General features: G+C 40.2%; 1 protein-coding gene across 3 annotated transcripts in view; it reads left to right on the forward strand.

Annotated features, from left to right (window-relative positions):
• FOLH1 (folate hydrolase 1) overlaps positions 1-18,011 on the forward strand; it is a 73,736-nt gene that overhangs the window by 37,104 nt on the left and 18,621 nt on the right. For all 3 annotated transcript variants that reach the window (XM_056114601.1, XM_056114602.1, XM_056114603.1), the window contains exon 11: positions 2,037-2,119. In XM_056114601.1, coding sequence (XP_055970576.1) covers positions 2,037-2,119 — 83 coding nt within the window. The remainder of the gene's footprint in view (positions 1-2,036; positions 2,120-18,011) is intronic.

An 18,011-nucleotide genomic window follows, 5' to 3' on the forward strand; every position in this document is an offset into this window, starting at 1 on the left:
TTGACAAAGACTGAGTACTGAATTCAACAGCTAAAAGACTACACAACCTTAGGCAGTGATGAAGTATTTACTAAAATTGTGATGACTTTTAGTTTGGGTGCACTTTGCTAGAATGTCTCATTTATAAGCATTCTATTTAATCATTCCAACAATAGGCATCATTTTAGTCATGTCAACAACCAGGATGGAGTCTTTATCTTCACTGTTTTTTTTCCTGCCCTCAGATGCAAACATTGAGGTTTAATTTGAGTACATAGCTTTTCCACCATTATGCTTAGAGCAAGTGAAAGAAGTGGGGGCTAAAATTGGATCTCATTAACTCTCTAGCTTCAAGCTGGACGACTTTTCAGCCTAACTGTGTAGCTTTTAATAGCACAAGACTTTACTGTAGCTAACTGAGCCTCAGATGACTATTTCTGGCAGAGAATGGAGTGAAATTGTACAACCTACTAACATTATACAATTGACCATGTGATTCTAAGACAGCACAAAGGGGTCAGAAGGATTTTCTCCCAGTTTTATTTTCTCTAACAGCACATTTTTGAAGTAATGTGCTTAAAAATAAATTGTACAACTGCATGTTTGGGGGATACAATTTCATACCTCTTCAAAATATATGTTACCACATAACAGCCATACCGAACTACTAATTTCCCATCCTGACAGTCTACTGGACTCCTGCTCTCCTTGACCACTCCTCCCTGCTCCCCTAGTACATCTGCTCTGCAGACCCACCCAGCAGCTTCTTTCCAGAGCCCATCTGTGGGCTAGCTCTGCAGGCGAAAGGCCTGGGTAAATTCCTTGTATCACATGCTCCTGGGACCCCTGAGAACTGAACAGATCATGAACACTTCTCAGTATAGTTCAAAAATAAACAAAGAAGAGTTTTCCTGGTTTTGTCTGTTTCCTTGCTTTGCGTTCTGTACATCTGAGTATGAGTAAGATCATCCCACACTCATCTTTTTCCTTCTGGCTAACTTTGTTTACCATTACCTAATTCTGTTTGCTCTATGTGGTCAAAGGTTAGATTTCATTTTTTATCACCAAGTAGAATTTCATTGCGGTATATGTGTGTCATATATATATACATATAACACATGCATATATTTGCATTTCCACCAACAGTAAATAGGAACTCCTATTTTCTCCACATATCTACATGTGTGTGTATGAATATGTATATATGTATATATGTCATATATAATATGACATCTTTGGGCACTTGGATTATTTCCAGATCAGATCTTGGTTGTTGAAAATATAACTGCAGTGAACTTGAGTTTGAATTTGCCTTTCCAGGTGTTACATTTGTTTGATTTTTGTGTTTCACTGTGAAATGAGATATCTGGGTTATAGTTAAATCTATTTTTTTATATGTTGAGAAATCTCCATCCTATTTTCCATAAAGGCTGAACCAATTTAAATTTCCACCAACAGTAAATAAGAACTTGTTTTTTATCCACACTTCTACAAACACTTGTTAATTTTGTCCTTTTGAGTGTAGACTGTTTGTACTGGTGTGATGTGATTTCTTACCGTCATTTTGATTTGTATTTCCTATAATGAGCATTTTTCATGTGCCTATTGACCATATGTATATGTATTTTTTCTACTTGACAGCTGTAAACCCGTGGTGTCTTCTATGAATAGCATTCATTATAAACCCAATAAAAGATTACTCACAAGTTTTTTACTATGTCTACATCTTCCTTTCTTCCTTCCCACCCTCCCTCCCTCCTGGTGGTCAAACTGGGGTTATTCACATGCAAGGTAAGTGCCTTAACTCATGTAATGTTTCTCTGGCCCTTTTCCTCTTTTCAAAAAAAAATACTGTTTAATATTTAAGAAACTACCTTTAAAATCCTTATGAAGAAATTGTATGAGTAAATATTTTACCATCGTTCACTTCCAAATCACTGTTGTTTACATTTTTGGTCAGTTTTGTTTTGTGTCTTGTTGGGCTTATCTTGACATTTGTGTTTATAAATTCTTGACATTAATTATATAGATTTTATATGTGTATAAATATATTTTAGGTTGGAGACCTAGAAGAACAATTTTGTTTGCAAGTTGGGATGCAGAAGAATTTGGTCTTCTTGGTTCTACTGAGTGGGCAGAGGTTAGTTGATAATTTGCTACAATATATATTTTCATGATAAAATTGTTGAACTTAATTCTCAAGAACATAAAAATGCCATAACTTTTCCAAGAAAAATACTGAAAAGTCTTTTTTTGCAGAAAATCTAAAGCAGCGTATTCTTCTTTTAAAATTCAACAAAATTATCCTTTTTACTATATAATTATTATTTTCTTTGAGCTTTTAAAGACATTGAATGCCCATTGCCAAATTCATTCATTTTTTGAAATTGTTTAAAATAGTAAATTCACTAGAAAAAAGCATAGAAATAATATATGAGGTTTTGTAGTCTTCCCAATTATCTCTTAAGACTGTAGCACTGTAGCACTGTCCTCCCATTGTTCATTGATTTGCTCAAGCGGGGCCCAATAACGTCTCCATTGTGAGACTTGTTGTTACTGTGTTTGGAATATCCAACATGTCACGGGTAGCTTGCCAGGTTTTGCTGTGGAGCGAGATACTCTTGGTAGCTTGTCGAGCTCTCCGAGGGGGCAGAGGAATCGAACCCTGATCGACTGGGTTGGCTGCATGCAAGGCAAATGCCCTACCCGCTGTGTTATCGCTACAACACTTAAGACTAACCATATTCAAATACTTCCATAATCTTATACAGAGTTATACTCTTCACATTGGTCTTCTTGATATCATATCTTATTCTAAATTAAATCATACCAAAACTGAGGCAGAATCATCACAGAATATACAACAGGTTCCTAGAAAAGTTTCCCCAAATATATTGTTTACTTTGAGTCATAGAAGTGTCATAAGTGGGGAAACTGGCTTCCACAAAAAGAAGTAGGTATCCCTGAGGGCAGGTTACCTAGTTCTTGCTATCTTACTGAGTGATGCAGGTGAATTGGGTCAAGCGGGGAGCAAAGGTGGTAACCCTTAGAAAAGAATACTATCCCCCTCTCCCAACACACACACCCCACTCCTAGGGACATACCTAGGAGGGCTGGATTAGGGTGGTTAAAGCTGGCCACAAGCTCCATCTCCTTGGCAAGTACACTAGCAACCCGCCTGCCCCTGGAGCAACTGGCAGCCATGCCCGAAGTCCACATAGTTCTGCAGAGTGCAGGATTGGTCCCCAGCAACCAACGCCATTGGGCTGGAGAGAGGAATTGCCCTTTAAATATGAAAAGAAAATTCAGTCCCAACCAGGTTTCCCAGGAAATTCCTTGCAGAAAAAAATTTCAGGAGACCAATAGTGAATTAAAATTTTTTTTTTGAGAAATGGGGAGAGGGAGGCAGAAGAAGGGTGAAAGAAAGAATATAGAAAACCACACATGATAAGCTGAGGGGAGGTGGCTCCTGAGATGGAGGATGGCACCCACCGCTTGCCTTCACAGATTGAGTTTCACGTTGGGCTTTCCTATCGAGTCTCTCTGTGTAGACTAGGGCTCTGTCAGTGTCAAGACCTGTGGACTCTTGCTGGTCTTTTTTAATATCCGTACTGTGACTCTTACTTTCTCTTGAAGCTCCTCCTTTTCTGAGAGGGGTGGGACCACCCTTCTCTTGGTGGTGCCTCAGTTTCGCCATCCCCAAAGAGCTCAGTATTTTCATCTCAAAGAAGTCCTGCTTTCCTGCTTCAGGGAAGCTTCAAGGCAAAGGAAGGACTACGGAATTTATTCTTGTTTTATTATTTCCTGAAAATAATCATTACCAGTACACACACACCCACCTGCCTGCAATAGAATAAAGCTTTAGTTATAAAGTAAATAATGCAAAGTTAACATTAATTTGATTTGTGTCAAACTGAAAATATTTTGTGCCATCTTTGTACCCAAAGAGACAATTAGAGATTTATAAATTTTAATCTTTTTAAAAATTAGTGCTTTTGTAAACAAGCTAGATTTTGACTAAAATACAGAATAACTTATTTTAAGGCTATGATTTATGTTGTCTAAATCATTTGCAAAATCCAGGCGAAATATTTTTCCATTTTATTTCTTATAGTCAGCATGTATAGAAAATTGGGAAAAAAGAAAAACAAAGTAAACAAAAAACACCTGGAGATTCAGAATCTTCATTTCTTTTATTATAAAACTATGTGATGAACAATATTCACCAGTAGATGGAGCTATGATATAGGAAAACTTAATTGTATTTCCAGCTGTATTTTAAATGGACCTATTTTTTTTTAAATTTTATTGAATCACCGTGAGATAATTACAAGATTTCATGTTTGAGTTACAATCACACAATGATCAAACACCCATCCCTCCACCAGTGCACATTCCCCACCACCAATATCCCCTGTATATCACCACTTTCCCACCCCGCCCCACCCGCCTCCATGGCAGAAATGATTCCCCATAATCTCTTTCTACTTTTGGGCATTATGGTTTGCAATACAGACCCTCAGAGGTTATTATATTTTGTCCTTTATCTATTTTCTGCACACATCTCCCATCCCAATCAATTCCTCCAGCCATCTTTTTCTTTTTCTTAGTGATCCCTTCTCTATTCCAGCTACCTTCTCCCCTTTACTCATGAGGCAGGCTTCCAGCTGTGGAGCAATCTTCCTGTCCCATGTATCTACTATCCCTAAGTATAAGCCTCATGTTATGTTGTTTTATACTCCACAAATGAGTGCAGTCCTTCTATGTCTGTCCCTCTCTTTCTGGCTCATTTCACTTAGCATGATACTCTCTATCGAATGTAGCCTGCCCACAGGGCAGAGTCTGGCAAACTCCCCGTGGCGTAACAAATATGCCAAATACCAGTAACAATGATGGGTCTCATTCTCCTAAAGAGCCTTGAATATAATCTCAGGGCTAGGATGAAAGAGACGTTACTGGGGCCTGCTCGAGGCAATCGACGAATAACAGGATGATGAATGAATGAATGAATGAATGAATGATACTCTCCATGTCTATCCATTTATAAGCAAAGTTCATGACTTCATCTCTCCTGACAGCTGCATAGTATTCCATTGTGTAGATGCACCAAAGTTTCTTTTTTTTCCCTTTATTTTATTTTATTTTTTTTTACAGTTGTAGATTTACAATTTTTTGTGCTTTGGTTTCAATTATACAATGATCAGATACCCATCCCTCCACCAGTGCCCATTTTCCACCACCATGGATAATATCCCTCCCACCCCCATGCCCCCATCCCCCCGTCTCTGTGGCAGGGCAATCCCCTGTGTTCTCTCTCTCCTTTTGGGTGTTGTGGTCTGCAAAAGAGGCATTGAGTGGCAAACATGGTCAGTCCATAGTCTACTTTCGACATGCATCTCCCCTCCTGGGAGGATCCTCCAAACATCCTTTATTTGGTGCTCCTTCTCTGTCTGAACTGCCCTTTCCTCTAGGATACCCGGCTGGCCTCTAAGTTATGGAGTAATCCTGCTGGTGCTGATCTCAGCTATTCTTGGGTATTAATCTCATACTTTGTTACTTTATATCCCCCAGATGAATGCAATCTTTCTATGTCTATCCCTCTCTTTCTGACTCATTTCGCTTAGCATGATACTTTCCATATTGTACCACTTGTATGTAAATTTCATGACTTCATCTTTTCTAAGAGCTACATAGTACTCCATTGTGTAGATGTACCAAAGTTTCTTTAACCAGTCATCTGTTCTTGGGCATTCAGGTTTCTTCCAGTTTCTGGCTATTGTAAAGAGTGCTGCAATGAACAAACAAGTGCAGATGTCACTTCGACTATACATTTTTGCCTCTCTGGGATATATTCCCAGGAGTGGTATTGCTGGGTCAAATGGGAGCTCAATTTCTAATTTTTTGAGAATAGTCCATACTGTTTTCCAGAAGGGCTGAACCAGTGGACATTCCCACCAACAGTGAAGGAGTGTCCCTTTCTCGCCACATCCACGCCAGCATCGGTTGCTTTTGTTCTTTTGAATGTGGGCCAGTCTCTGAGGTGTGAGATGGTATCTCATTGTGGTTTTGATCTGCATCTCCCTGATGATTAATGATGTAGAGCATTTTCTCATGTGCTTTTTTGCCATTCGGATTTCTTCTTTGAGAAAGTTTCTGTTCATTTCATTGCCCCATTTTTGGATGGGGTTGGATGTTTTCTTCTTGTGGAGTTTAACCAGTATTTTGTATATCCTGGATATCAACCCCTTGTCAGATGTGTATTTGGCGAATATCCTTTCCCATTCTGTAGACTGTCTTTGTATTTTGGTCACTGTTTCTTTGGAGGTGCAGAAGCTTCTTAGTTTAAGATAGTCCCATTTATCTATCTCTGTTTTCACTTGCTCGGCCAGTTGCGTGGCATCTTTGAAGATACCATTAGCTTCAATGTCATGGAGGGTTTTGCCAACTTTATCTTCAATGTACCTTATGGTTTCTGGTCTGATGTTGAGGTCTTTAATCCATTTTGATCTTACTTTTGTACATGGTGTTAGGCAGAGTTCTGAGCCTATTTTTTTGCATGTAGCCGTCCAGCGATGCCAACACAATTTATTAAAGAGGCTTTCCTTACTCCACTTCACATTTCTTGCACCTTTATCAAAGATTAGATGAGCATATGATTGAGGGGAGATGTCAGTGTATTCAACCCTGTTCCATTGGTCTGCAGTTCTGCCTTTGTTCCAGTACCATGCTGTTTTAATTATTACTGCTTTGAAGTACAGTTTGAAGTTCGGGAGGTTGATTCCTCCCATTTTCTTTTTCCCAAGAATTGCTTTAGCTATTCGTGGGGGCTTATTGTTCCATATAAATTTCAGGAGTGTTTGCTCCATTTCTTTGAAGAATGTCATGGGTATCCTTATAGGGATTGCATTGAATTTATACAATGCTTTCGGTAGTATTGCCATTTTGACAATGTTAAGTCTCCCGACCCATGAGCAGGGGATATCTTTCCATTTCCTCATGTCCTCTATTATTTCCTGAAGTAGCGTTTTGTAGTTTTCTTTGTACAGGTCCTTTACTTCCTTAGTTAAGCTGATTCCTAGGTACTTGATTTTCTGGGGCATAATTGTGAACGGGATTGTTTTTTTCATGTTGCTTTCTTCATTCTCACTGTTTGCGTATAGGAAAGCCATGGACTTTTGGGTATTGATTTTATAACCTGCAACTTTACTATACGAGTCTATTGTTTCTAGGAGTTTTTTCGTGGAAGTTATTGGGTTCTCTATGTAGAGTATCATATCATCTGCGAATAGTGAGAGCTTGATTTCTTCCTTTCCTACCTGAATGCCCTTAATATCTTTTTCTTGCCTAATCGCTATTGCAAGTACTTCCAGTACTATATTGAACAGCAGTGGAGAGAGTGGGCATCCCTGTCTCGTCCCTGATCTTAGAGGGAAGGCTCTCAGTTTTTCCCCATTGAGGATGATGCTTGCTGTAGGCTTGTGGTAGATGGCTTTAATTATGTTGAGGAAGGTCCCCTCTATACCCATTTTGGCTAGGGTTTTCATCATAAAGGGGTGCTGGATCTTAGCAAATGCTTTCTCTGCATCTATTGATATGATCATATGCTTTTTATCTTTTCTTTTGTTGATATGGTGGATTATGTTGATTGATTTCCGAATGTTAAACCATCCTTGCATCCCTGGGATGAATCATGGTGTATAATCTTTTTGATGAGTAGTTGGATTCTATTTGCTAGTAGTTTGTTGAGGATATTTGCATCTGTGTTCATCAGGGATATCGGCCTGTAATTCTCTTTCTTTGTGGTATGTCTGTCTGCTTTTGGTATCAGTGTGATATTTGCTTCGTAGAAACTGTTCGGAAGTGTTTTTGATATTTCAATTTCGTGGAAAAGCTTAAAGAGCATCGGGAGTAAGTCCTCTTTAAAGATTTGGAAGAATTCACTAGTGAATCCATCCAGGCCAGGACTTTTGTGCTTGGGGAGACTTTTTATTACCATTTCAATTTCCTTGATGGTGATAGGTCTGTTCAGGTATTCCAGGTCTTCTTGGTTCAGCCTTGGGAGTCTGTAGGAGTCTAGGAATTTATCCATTTCCTCGAGGTTTTGATGTTCCGTGGCATAAAGCTTCTCAAAGTACTCCCTGAGGATCCTCTGAATTTCTGTGGTTTCTGTTGTAATGACCCCCTTTTCATTTCTGATTCGGTTTATTAGGGTTTTCTCTCTCCCTTTCTTTGTGAGTTTTGCTAGAGGCTTATTGATCTTGTTAATTTTCTCAAAGAAACAGCTTTTGGTTTCATTGATCTTTCATATTGTTTTTTGGGTTTCCATCTCGTTAATCTCTGCTCTGAGTTTTATTATTTCCTTTCTCCTGTTCGGGTTGTGCTCCTTTTTTTGGTCCTTCTCCAAGCTCTTAAGCTGTGAGGTTAGGTTACTTATGTGTGCTCGCTCCTCCTTCCTGAGGAATGCTTGTAGAGCTATAAACTTTCCTCTTAACACAGCCTTTGCTGTGTCCCATAAGTTTTGGTAACTCGTGTTCTCATTTTCATTCATTTCTAGGAATCTTTTGATTTCTTCTTTGATTTCCTGTCCAATCCACTCGTTGTTCAATAGTGCACTGTTTAATTTCCAGGTGTTTGATTTAGTTTTCTGTTTTTGTGTGTGATTTACTTCTAATTTCAGCGCATTATGGTCTGAGAAGATTGTTGATACAATCTCTACCTTCTTAATTTTATGGAGGCATGTTTTGTGGCTCAGCATGTGGTCTATCTTGGAGAATGTTCCATGTACGCTTGAGAAGAATGTGTATTCAGCTTTTTGTGGATGAAGTGTCCTGTATATATCTACTAAGTCCCTTTCTTCCATTGTTTCCCTCAAATGAAGTATGTCCTTGCTAAGCTTGAGTCTGGTTGATCTATCAAGAGGTGACAAAGCAGTGTTGAAGTCTCCCACTAGTATTGTGTTGCTATTGATGTCTTTTTCCAAATCTATGAGTAGTTGTTTTAAGTACTTTGCTGGTCTCTCATTAGGTGCATATACATTTATTATTGTAAGTTCTTCCTGTTGTACAGATCCTCTGATCAATAAGAAATGGCCTTCACTGTCTCTTATGACCTTCCTCACTCTGAAATCGATGTGGTCTGATATAAGGATGGCTACCCCAGCTTTTTTATGGGAGCTGTTTGCCTGTAGGATTGTTTTCCAGCCTTTGACTCTGAGTCTGTGTTTGCTTTGACTATTGAGATGCGTTTCTTGCAGGCAGCAGAATGTTGGGTTCAATTTTCTAATCCATCCTGCCACTCTATGTCTTTTAATTGGTGCGTTTAGCCCATTGACATTCAGAGAGACTATTGTTATGGGATTTTGTCCCATTGTTCTGTTAAAATTTGGTGTATTTGAGGGGCCTTTCTTGCCTTAAAGTATCCCATTTAGTTGTTCTTGGAACCATGGTTTTGAGTCTATGAAGTTCCTGAGCTGTTGTTTGTCTGTGAAACTGTGTGTTGTTCCTTCTATTATGAATGAGAGTCTTGCTGGGAAAAGTATTTTTGGGGAGGCATTTATTTCATTGAGTTTTTTTACTATGTCCCACCACTGTTTTCGGGCCATGAGGGTTTCATCAGAAAAATCAGCTGTGAATTTTAAGGATGCTCCTTTGTAAGAGATTTCTTTCTTCGATCTTGCTGCTTTCAGAATTTTGTCTCTGTCTAAGGTTTTGGTCATTTTGATCAGAATGTGTCTTGGGGTATTTTTATTCGGATTTCTTCTAGCTGGTACCCTTCGGGCCTCCTGAATGTGGATACAAGTTTTCTTCAGCTCTGGAAATGTTGTAGCAATGATTTCTTTGACAGTTTCTTCTTCATCGAGGTTTTCTTCCTGTCCCTCTGGGACTCCAATAATTCTTATGTTACCCCTCTTGGCTTCATCACGATCTTCTCTTGCCATCTGTTCCCGAATTGTGAGTCTCTTTTCCATTTTCTGCTCTTTTCTGGAGAGTCTCTGAACTTCATCTTCGAGCTCACCGATTCTGTTCTCACCCGCTCTTACTCTGCTGCTGAGGCCTTCCACTGAGCTTTTCAATTCGCCTACGAGATTTTTCAGGTCTGACATTTCTGATTGCATTTCTGATTGCATTTCTGCCTTCAGATCCTCTTGTCTTCTATTGGCATTGCTTTCCATTGTTTCTTTTTTTTTTCCCCTTTATTTTATTTTATTTTTTTTAAAGTTGTAGATTTACAATTTTTTGTGCTTTGGTTTCAATTATACAATGATCAGATACCCATCCCTCCACCAGTGCCCATTTTCCACCACCATGGATAATATCCCTCCCACCCCCATCCCCCCATCCCCCCGTCTCTGTGGCAGGGCAATCCCCTGTGTTCTCTCTCTCCTTTTGGGTGTTGTGGTCTGCAAAAGAGGCATTGAGTGGCAAACATGTTCAGTCCATAGTCTACTTTCGACATGCATCCCCCCTCCTGGGAGGATCCTCCAAACATCCTTTGTTTCTTTTAATTCCCTAAGCATCCTAAGTAGCTCCCTTCTGAGTTCCTTGTCAGAAAGGTTGTCTAACACTACAGTACTGTTGGTGTCATCTGGGCTAGACTCTTCAATATGAAAATTTGGTGGGATTTTGCGTTGCTTTACCATTGTGAGAGGTGTGGTTTAGTCCTTCACGTTCACTGTTACTATTCTGCTTGATATGCAGTGTGAGTTAAGATAGGCTTATGAGTTATTGGCAACTGTGTTTCTAGTGGCTGAGCTAAAATAGAGAAGTTTCCATCTAAGAAGGTAGCTTATGGTTCCTATGGCATATGTAGTGGGAAAATATTTCGCGGCCGCTGACGCGGCCGCGGCTCCGGAATGAGTCCCTGGCACTGGGAGAGGAGTTGGGAATGTCTCCTGTTTGGAATTGGAGCTGTTCAGCTTTGTTGCCCAGAGCTGGGCCTCTGTGCCCGTCCCACACAGATCAGGGGTTGAAAACCGGCTTTCTAGGGGCTGTTTCTAGCTGCGCGTGCCCAGAGAGGGACCCAGGCCCTTGGGGGCGGGCTGTACCTGTTGGAATTGGAGCCGTTCAGCTTTGTTGCCCAGAGCTGGGCCTCTGTGCCCGTCCCACGCAGATCAGGGGTTGAAAACCGGCTTTCTAGGGGCTGGTTCTAGCTGCGCATGCCCAGAGAGGGACCCAGGCCCTTGGGGGCGGGCTGTACCTGTTGGAATTGGAGCCGTTCAGCTTGTACCAAAGTTTCTTTAACCAGTCATCTGTTCTAGGACACTTGGGTTGTTTCCCGATTTTGGCTGTTGTGAACAGTGCTGCAGTGAACATCTAGGTACAGATGTCATTTCTACTGTGCTTTTTTGCATCCCTAAGATATATTCTCAGAAATTGTATTGCAGAGTCATATTGAACCTCAATTTCTAGTTTTTGAAGGACTGTCCATATTGTTTTCCAGAAAGGTGGTCTAGTGGGCATTCCCACCAACAGTGAAAGAGTGCCCCCATTCCCCCCGCATCCACGCCAGCACTTGTTGCTTTTGTTCTTTTGAATGTGTGCCAAACTCTGTATTGTGAGATGATATCTCATCGTTGTTATGATTTGCATCTCCCTGATGACTAATGATGTGGAGCATTTTTCATCTGCCTTCTGGCCATGTGTATTTATTTTTTGAGGAAACTTCTGTTCATTTCTTCTCCCCATTTTTTGATGGGGTTGGAGGTTTTTTTCTTATACAACTCTACTAGTGTCTTGTATATCCTGGATATTAAACCCTTATCAGATGGGTATTGGGTAAATATTCTTTGCCATTCTGTAGGCTCTTTTTGTATTTTGGTCACTGTTTCTTTTGAAGTGCAAAAACTTCTTAGTTTGATGTAGTCCCAGTTGTTTTTGTTTGCTTCCACTTGCATGGTCAATGCTGTTTCGTCCTTAAAGATGCTTTTAGCTTCAATGTTGTGGAGAAATCTGCCTACATTTTCCTCTATGTACCTTATGGATTCATGTCTGATATTGAGGTCTTTAATCTACTTAGATCTGACTTTTGTGCCTGGCATTAGACAGAGATCAGAGTTCATTTTTTTTTTGCAGGTAGCCTTCCAGTTTTCCCAGCACCACTTATTGAAGAGGCTTTCTTTGTTTCACTTCACATTTATTGCCTCTTAGTCAAACATTAAGTGGCCATATATTTGGAGGTCTGTGACAGAATATTCAATTCTGTTCCAATGGTCTGCAGGCCTGTTTCTAGCCCAGTACCATGGTGTTTTAATTACTACTGCTTTGTAGTACAGTTTGAAGTTGAGGAGGGTAATGCCACCACTCTCTTTTTCCCAAGGATTGTTTTAGCTATTCATGAGGGTTTATTGTTCAATATAAATTTCAGGAGTGGTTTGTCTGTTTCTTTGAAAAATGTCATGGGTATCCTGTTAGGGACCACATTAAATTTGTGTAGTGCTTTGGGCAGTATTGCCATTTTGATAATGTTAATCCTTCCTATCCATGAGCAGGGGATGTGTCTCCATTTCCTAGTGTTCTCTTTTATTTCTTGAAGTAGTGTTTTGTAATTTTCCTTGTATAGGTCCTTTGTCTCTTTGATTAAGCTGATTCCGAGGTACTTGATTTTCTGAGTACTATTGTGAATGGTATTTTTTAATATCTCTTTCTTCTCTTTCATTATTTTTATATAAGAAAGACATCGATTGCCTCGAGCAAGCCCCAGTAACGTCTCCTTTGTCCTAGCCCTGAGATTTTTTTAAAAAGTGCCATATTCAAGGCTCTTTCAGGGTTAGGAGAATGAGACCCATCATTGTTACTGGTATTTGGCATATTGGGTATGCCACGGGGAGTTTGCCAGACTCTGCCGTGTGGGCAGGTTACACTTGGTAGCCTGTCAGGTTGTCCAAAGTAGGAATGAGATAATAAGATGTTGCGTGGCCACGAATGCAGCTGTGCAGTTCCGGGAGCTTGGTTTTATAGTTTCTGAGTCTGGGCTGTTGATGGGATTACATGGCGCCAGGGGGCCAGTTGGTGGGTGTGACCCCTGCCTACTGGAATATGGAGGATCTGGGTGGAGGATGCTCATCCCCGATCCGAGCAGGCTTGGAGATCTCAGCCCTGGGACCCGCATGCCTTTGTGTATTGATTTTGTAGCCTGCCACTTTACTAAACCGACCTATTGTTTCTAGGAATTTTTCTGTAGAGTCTTTAGGGTTTTCTAAGTAGGTATCATATTGTCTACATATAGTGATAGCTTTACCTCTTCCTTTCCTATCTGTATGTCTTTTATACCTTTCTCTTGCCTAACTGCAATGTCTAGGACTTCCAGTACTATATTGAATAGTAGTGGCAAAAGTGGGCAAACTTGTCTTGTGCCCGATCTTGGATGGAAGACTTTTAGTTTTTCCCCATTGAGAATAATACTTGCCATGGGCCTGTGGTAGATGGCTTTGACTATATTGAGGAAAGTTCCTTCGATGCCTAATTTGCTGAGAGTTTTAATCATAAATGGGTGCTGGATCTTGTCAAATGCTTTCTCAGCATCTATTAATATGATCGTATGGTTTTTATGTTTTCTTTTGTTGATATGATGGATAATGTTGATCGATTTCCAAATGTTAAACTATCCTTGCATCCCTGATATGAATCATACTTGGTCATGATGTATGATATTTTTGTTGGGTCATTGGATTCTATTTGCTAATAATTTGTTGAGGATCTTTGCACCTGAGTTCATCACAAATATTGGTCTGTAATTCTCTTTCTTTGTGATATCTCTGTCTGCTTTTAGTATGAGGGTGATATTTGCTTCATATAAACTGTTCAGAAGTGTTTTTGATACTTCAATTTCCTGGAAAATCTTAAAGAGGATAGGGAGTAAGTCCTCTTTAATGATTTGGAAGAATTCACTAGTGAATCCATCTGGGCCAGGACTTTTGTGCTTGGGGATACTTTTTATTACTGATTCAATTTCCTTGATGGTGATACATCTGTTCAGTTACACCAGGTCTTCTTGGCTCAGCCTTGGGAGGCTTTAGGAATCTAGGAATTTATCCATTTCCACGAGGTTTTTGTATTTCGTGGCATAAAGCTTCTCAAAGTACTATCTGGGGATCCTTTGAATTTCTGTAGTTTCTGTTGTAATGTCTCCCTTTTCATTTCTGATTCGGTTTTTTAGGGTTTTCACTCTCCCTTTCTTCGTGAGTCTTGCTAGAGGCTTATTTTTCTTATTTATTTTCTCAAATACCAGTTCTTGGTTTCATTGATCTTGCAGATTGGTTTTTTGGTTTTCATGTCATTAATTTCTGCTCACACTACCTGTCTGAATGCAAGGTTTTGTCCCAAAGGAAAACCAGCAGAAATGTTCGACTGTACAAGAAGGGGGACATCCACGACATTGGCAACTATTGCCTGATCTGCCTATTGTCTGACATCTACAAGCTGTTCCCTGGAGTCATCCTGAATAGGATTGGCAGAACACTAGATGAAGGACAACCAAGCGAGCAAGCTGGATTCCGCAAAGGATTCAGCACAAACGACCATGTCCACACAATAACCAAGCTCATTGAGGTTTCTTGGGAGTTTAAGACGTCACTCTGTCTAACATTCATTGATTTAAAGAAGGCCTTTTATTCTGTTGAGACTGAAGCAGTCATCAAACCCCTAGCCAAACAGGGTGTTCAAATTCAATATTTCAGGATCTTCCGTGAGAAGTATTACGGATTCACCACCAGGATCTCACCATTCTACAAGGAAGTGATCATCAATGTCAAGAGAGGGGTTCGGTAGAATGATACTGTTTCACCGAAACTCTACAGTGCTACCCTTGAGAACATCATGCGAAGACTGGAATGGGAAGGAATGGGAGTGAAGTTAGATGGTCAGCAACTACACCACCTCTACCTCGCTGATGACATCGTTCTTTTTTCCTTTTTTTTGATGTACAATTTGTTGGTTTCTTTATTTTTTTTATATTTATTTATTGAATCACTGTGGGAAAAGTTACAAAGCTTTCAGGTTTAAGTCTTAGTCATGCAATGATTAAACACCTTTCCTTTCACCAGTACTTATTTTTCACCACCAAGAACCCCAATATACCCCCTCCCACCACTTCGAATGCCTGTGAGGCAGATGATTTCTACTTAACTCTCTATCTACTTTGATTATGTTCATTATTTCGACAAAAGATGCACCATTATTATTTAGAGTATACACCCAACAATCAGAACTGCTGAAAAGGAATTGTGAAATAATTTGTTTTCTATAGCTTGTTATGAGAACCATATGATGTCGTGAGGCTGCAATAGTGGCCACATGGTTTTGGATTTCTGATATTTTATTTATTAAGCCTGGAGGGATTTCTGCCGAGATTCAGGTAATTACAAGATTGGTTTCTGTGGCTCTGGAGCCATGGTCGTGCCAGAGAGCCCCTCATGGGGGACAACTTGTGACCTCAGTAGGGGGTGAAGGACGAGCCAGGAATGCCCCCTTCCCATGAGGTTGCAGTTTCCCCGTCACCCCTGGCTCATACCTGGATTTCCAAAAAGCTCTGAAGCGGTCGCCATCTTGCTGCCCAGGGAGAAAAATGGTGGAAGGGAGTGACACCCCTTCCCTCTGGGGCAGGCATGGTACCGTGGATTAACACATAATCCATTCATTTTTCTACCACAACCTGCCAGGCTCTGCATTATGTTCTTGTGCCTCTGGATCCATGGCCATGCTGGAGAGCCGCTCATGGGGGTCAACTCGTGACCTTGGTAGGGTGTAAAGGACGAGCTGGGAACGCCCCCCTTCCGATATCATTCTAATGAAACCGAACATCAGTCAAGCGGCACAAATGCTGGCCGACTTTGACTGTGAGCGTGGAAAGGTTGGACTGCAACTCAATCTCACGAAGACAATGTTTATGAGAAATGGACTCGTTTTCTGACATTCTCTCTCAATGGAATGAACATCTCCGAATGCAGCAGTTATATGTACCTATGTTGAGAACACAACATGATGAATGACCTGGCACCTGAGTTGAGCAGGAGGAAGAGAGCAGGTTGGAACACCTTCAAAAGCATCAAAGAAATAGCTAAGTGAATGAAGAAACTTCGGCTCCGGGCAAATCTCTTCGATTCCACTGTTCTTCCTGCATTATTATACACCTCAGAGACCTGGACCCTACAAAAACAGGAAGAGAATGCTATTCAAGTCTCCCAAAGAGGAATCGAAAGAGCTATACTTGGAGTATCATGCTTCACTCAAGTGAGAGAAAGAATCCTGAGTTCTGACCTCTATTGATGATCCAGAATCAGAGATGCTGTCTTGTTTTCCAAAGCATTGAAAATCAGATGGGCTGCACATGTAATACGATTTGGAGATGACCGCTGTACTAGGGCCATTACCAACTGTATTCCACGGGACATCAAAAGGTCCTGTGGCCGCCCACCTACGAGATAGTCAGACTTCTTCATCAAAACACTGAGCAATCATTTTGAGGCTCTTAGTGTTCCTTGAGTGAACAGATGCTATTTTGACACACTAGCACGTGACAGGGACGAATGGAGACGTTACTGCACCTGCTCGAGAAAATCAACGAGTAATGGGATGTCAAGTGATCAAGTAAATTTCTGCTCTACGTTTTATTATTTCCTTCCTCCTGTTCGGATTGGAATACTTTTGTTGATCATTGTCCAAGCTGTGAGGTTAGGTGACTTATGTGGGCTCACTCTTCCTTCCTGAGGAATGCTTGTAGAGCTATAAAATTTTCCCTTAACACAGCTTTTGCTGTGTCCCATAAGTTTTGGTATCTCCTATCCTCATTTTTGTTGTTTCCAGGAATCTTTTGATTTCCTCTTTATTTCTTTCTAAGCCAGTTGTTGTCCAATAGTGAACTGTTTAAATTCCAGGTGTTTAGTTTTCTGTGTGTGTGTGTGTGTGTGTGTGTGTGTGTGTGTGATTTACTTCTAATATCAGCGTATTGTGGTCTGAGAATATTGTTGATACAATCTCTATCTTCTTAATTTTATGGAGGAATGTTTTGTGGCTCAGCATGTGGTCTATCTTGGAGAATGTTACATGCACACTTGAGAAGAATGTGTATTCAGTTTTTTTAGAATGAAGTGTCCTGTATATATCTACTAAGTCCCTTTCTTCCATTTTTTTCCTCAGATGAAGTATGCCCTTGCTAAACTTGAGTCTGATTGTTCTATCAAGAGGTGATAAAATGGTGTTGTAGTCTCCCACTAGTTGTGTTGCTATCAATGTCTTTCTCCAAGTCTATGAGTAGTTGCTTTAAGTACTTTGCTGGTCCCTCATTAGGTGCATATACATTTATTATTGTAAGTTCTTCCTGTTGTACAGATCCCTTGATCAATAAGCAATGGCCTTCACTGTCTCTTGTGACCTTCTTCAGTCTGAAATCGATGTGGTCTGATAAATAGGATGGCTATCCCAGCATTTTTATGGAAGTTATTTGCCTGTAGGATTGTTTTCCAGCCTTTAACTTTGATCCTATATTTGCTCTGACTATTGATATGTGTTTCTTGTAGGCAGAAGAATGTTGGGTTCAATTTTCTAATCCATCCTGCCACTCTGTGTCTTTTAATTGGTGCGTTTAGCTCATTGGTGTTGAGAGAGATTATTGTTATGGGGTTTTGTTCCATTTTTCTGTTGAAATTTGGTGTATTTGAGGGGGCTATCTTGTCTTAAAGTAGCCCAGTTAGTTGTTCTTGTAGCCATGATTTTGAGTCTATGAAGTTCCTGCGCTGTTTTTTGTCTGTGAAACTGTATATTGTTCCTCCTGTTATGAATGAAAGTCTCGCTGGGAAAAGTATTTTTGGTGAGGCATTTATTTCATTGAGTTTTTTCACTATATCCCACCACTGTTTTCGGGTCATGAGGGTTTCATCAGAAATATTGGCTGTGAATCTTAAGGATGCTCCTTTATAGAGAATTTCTTTCTTTGATCTTTCTGCTTTCAGAATTTTTTCTCTATCGAAGGTTTTGGACATTTTGATCAGGATGTGTCTTGGGGTCTTTTTATTTGGATTTCTTCTAGCTGGTAAACTT

Source organism: Sorex fumeus, unplaced genomic scaffold (genome assembly GCF_029834395.1).
Source record: "Sorex fumeus unplaced genomic scaffold, SorFum_2.1 ptg000026l, whole genome shotgun sequence".
Classification (NCBI taxonomy): domain Eukaryota; kingdom Metazoa; phylum Chordata; class Mammalia; order Eulipotyphla; family Soricidae; genus Sorex; species Sorex fumeus.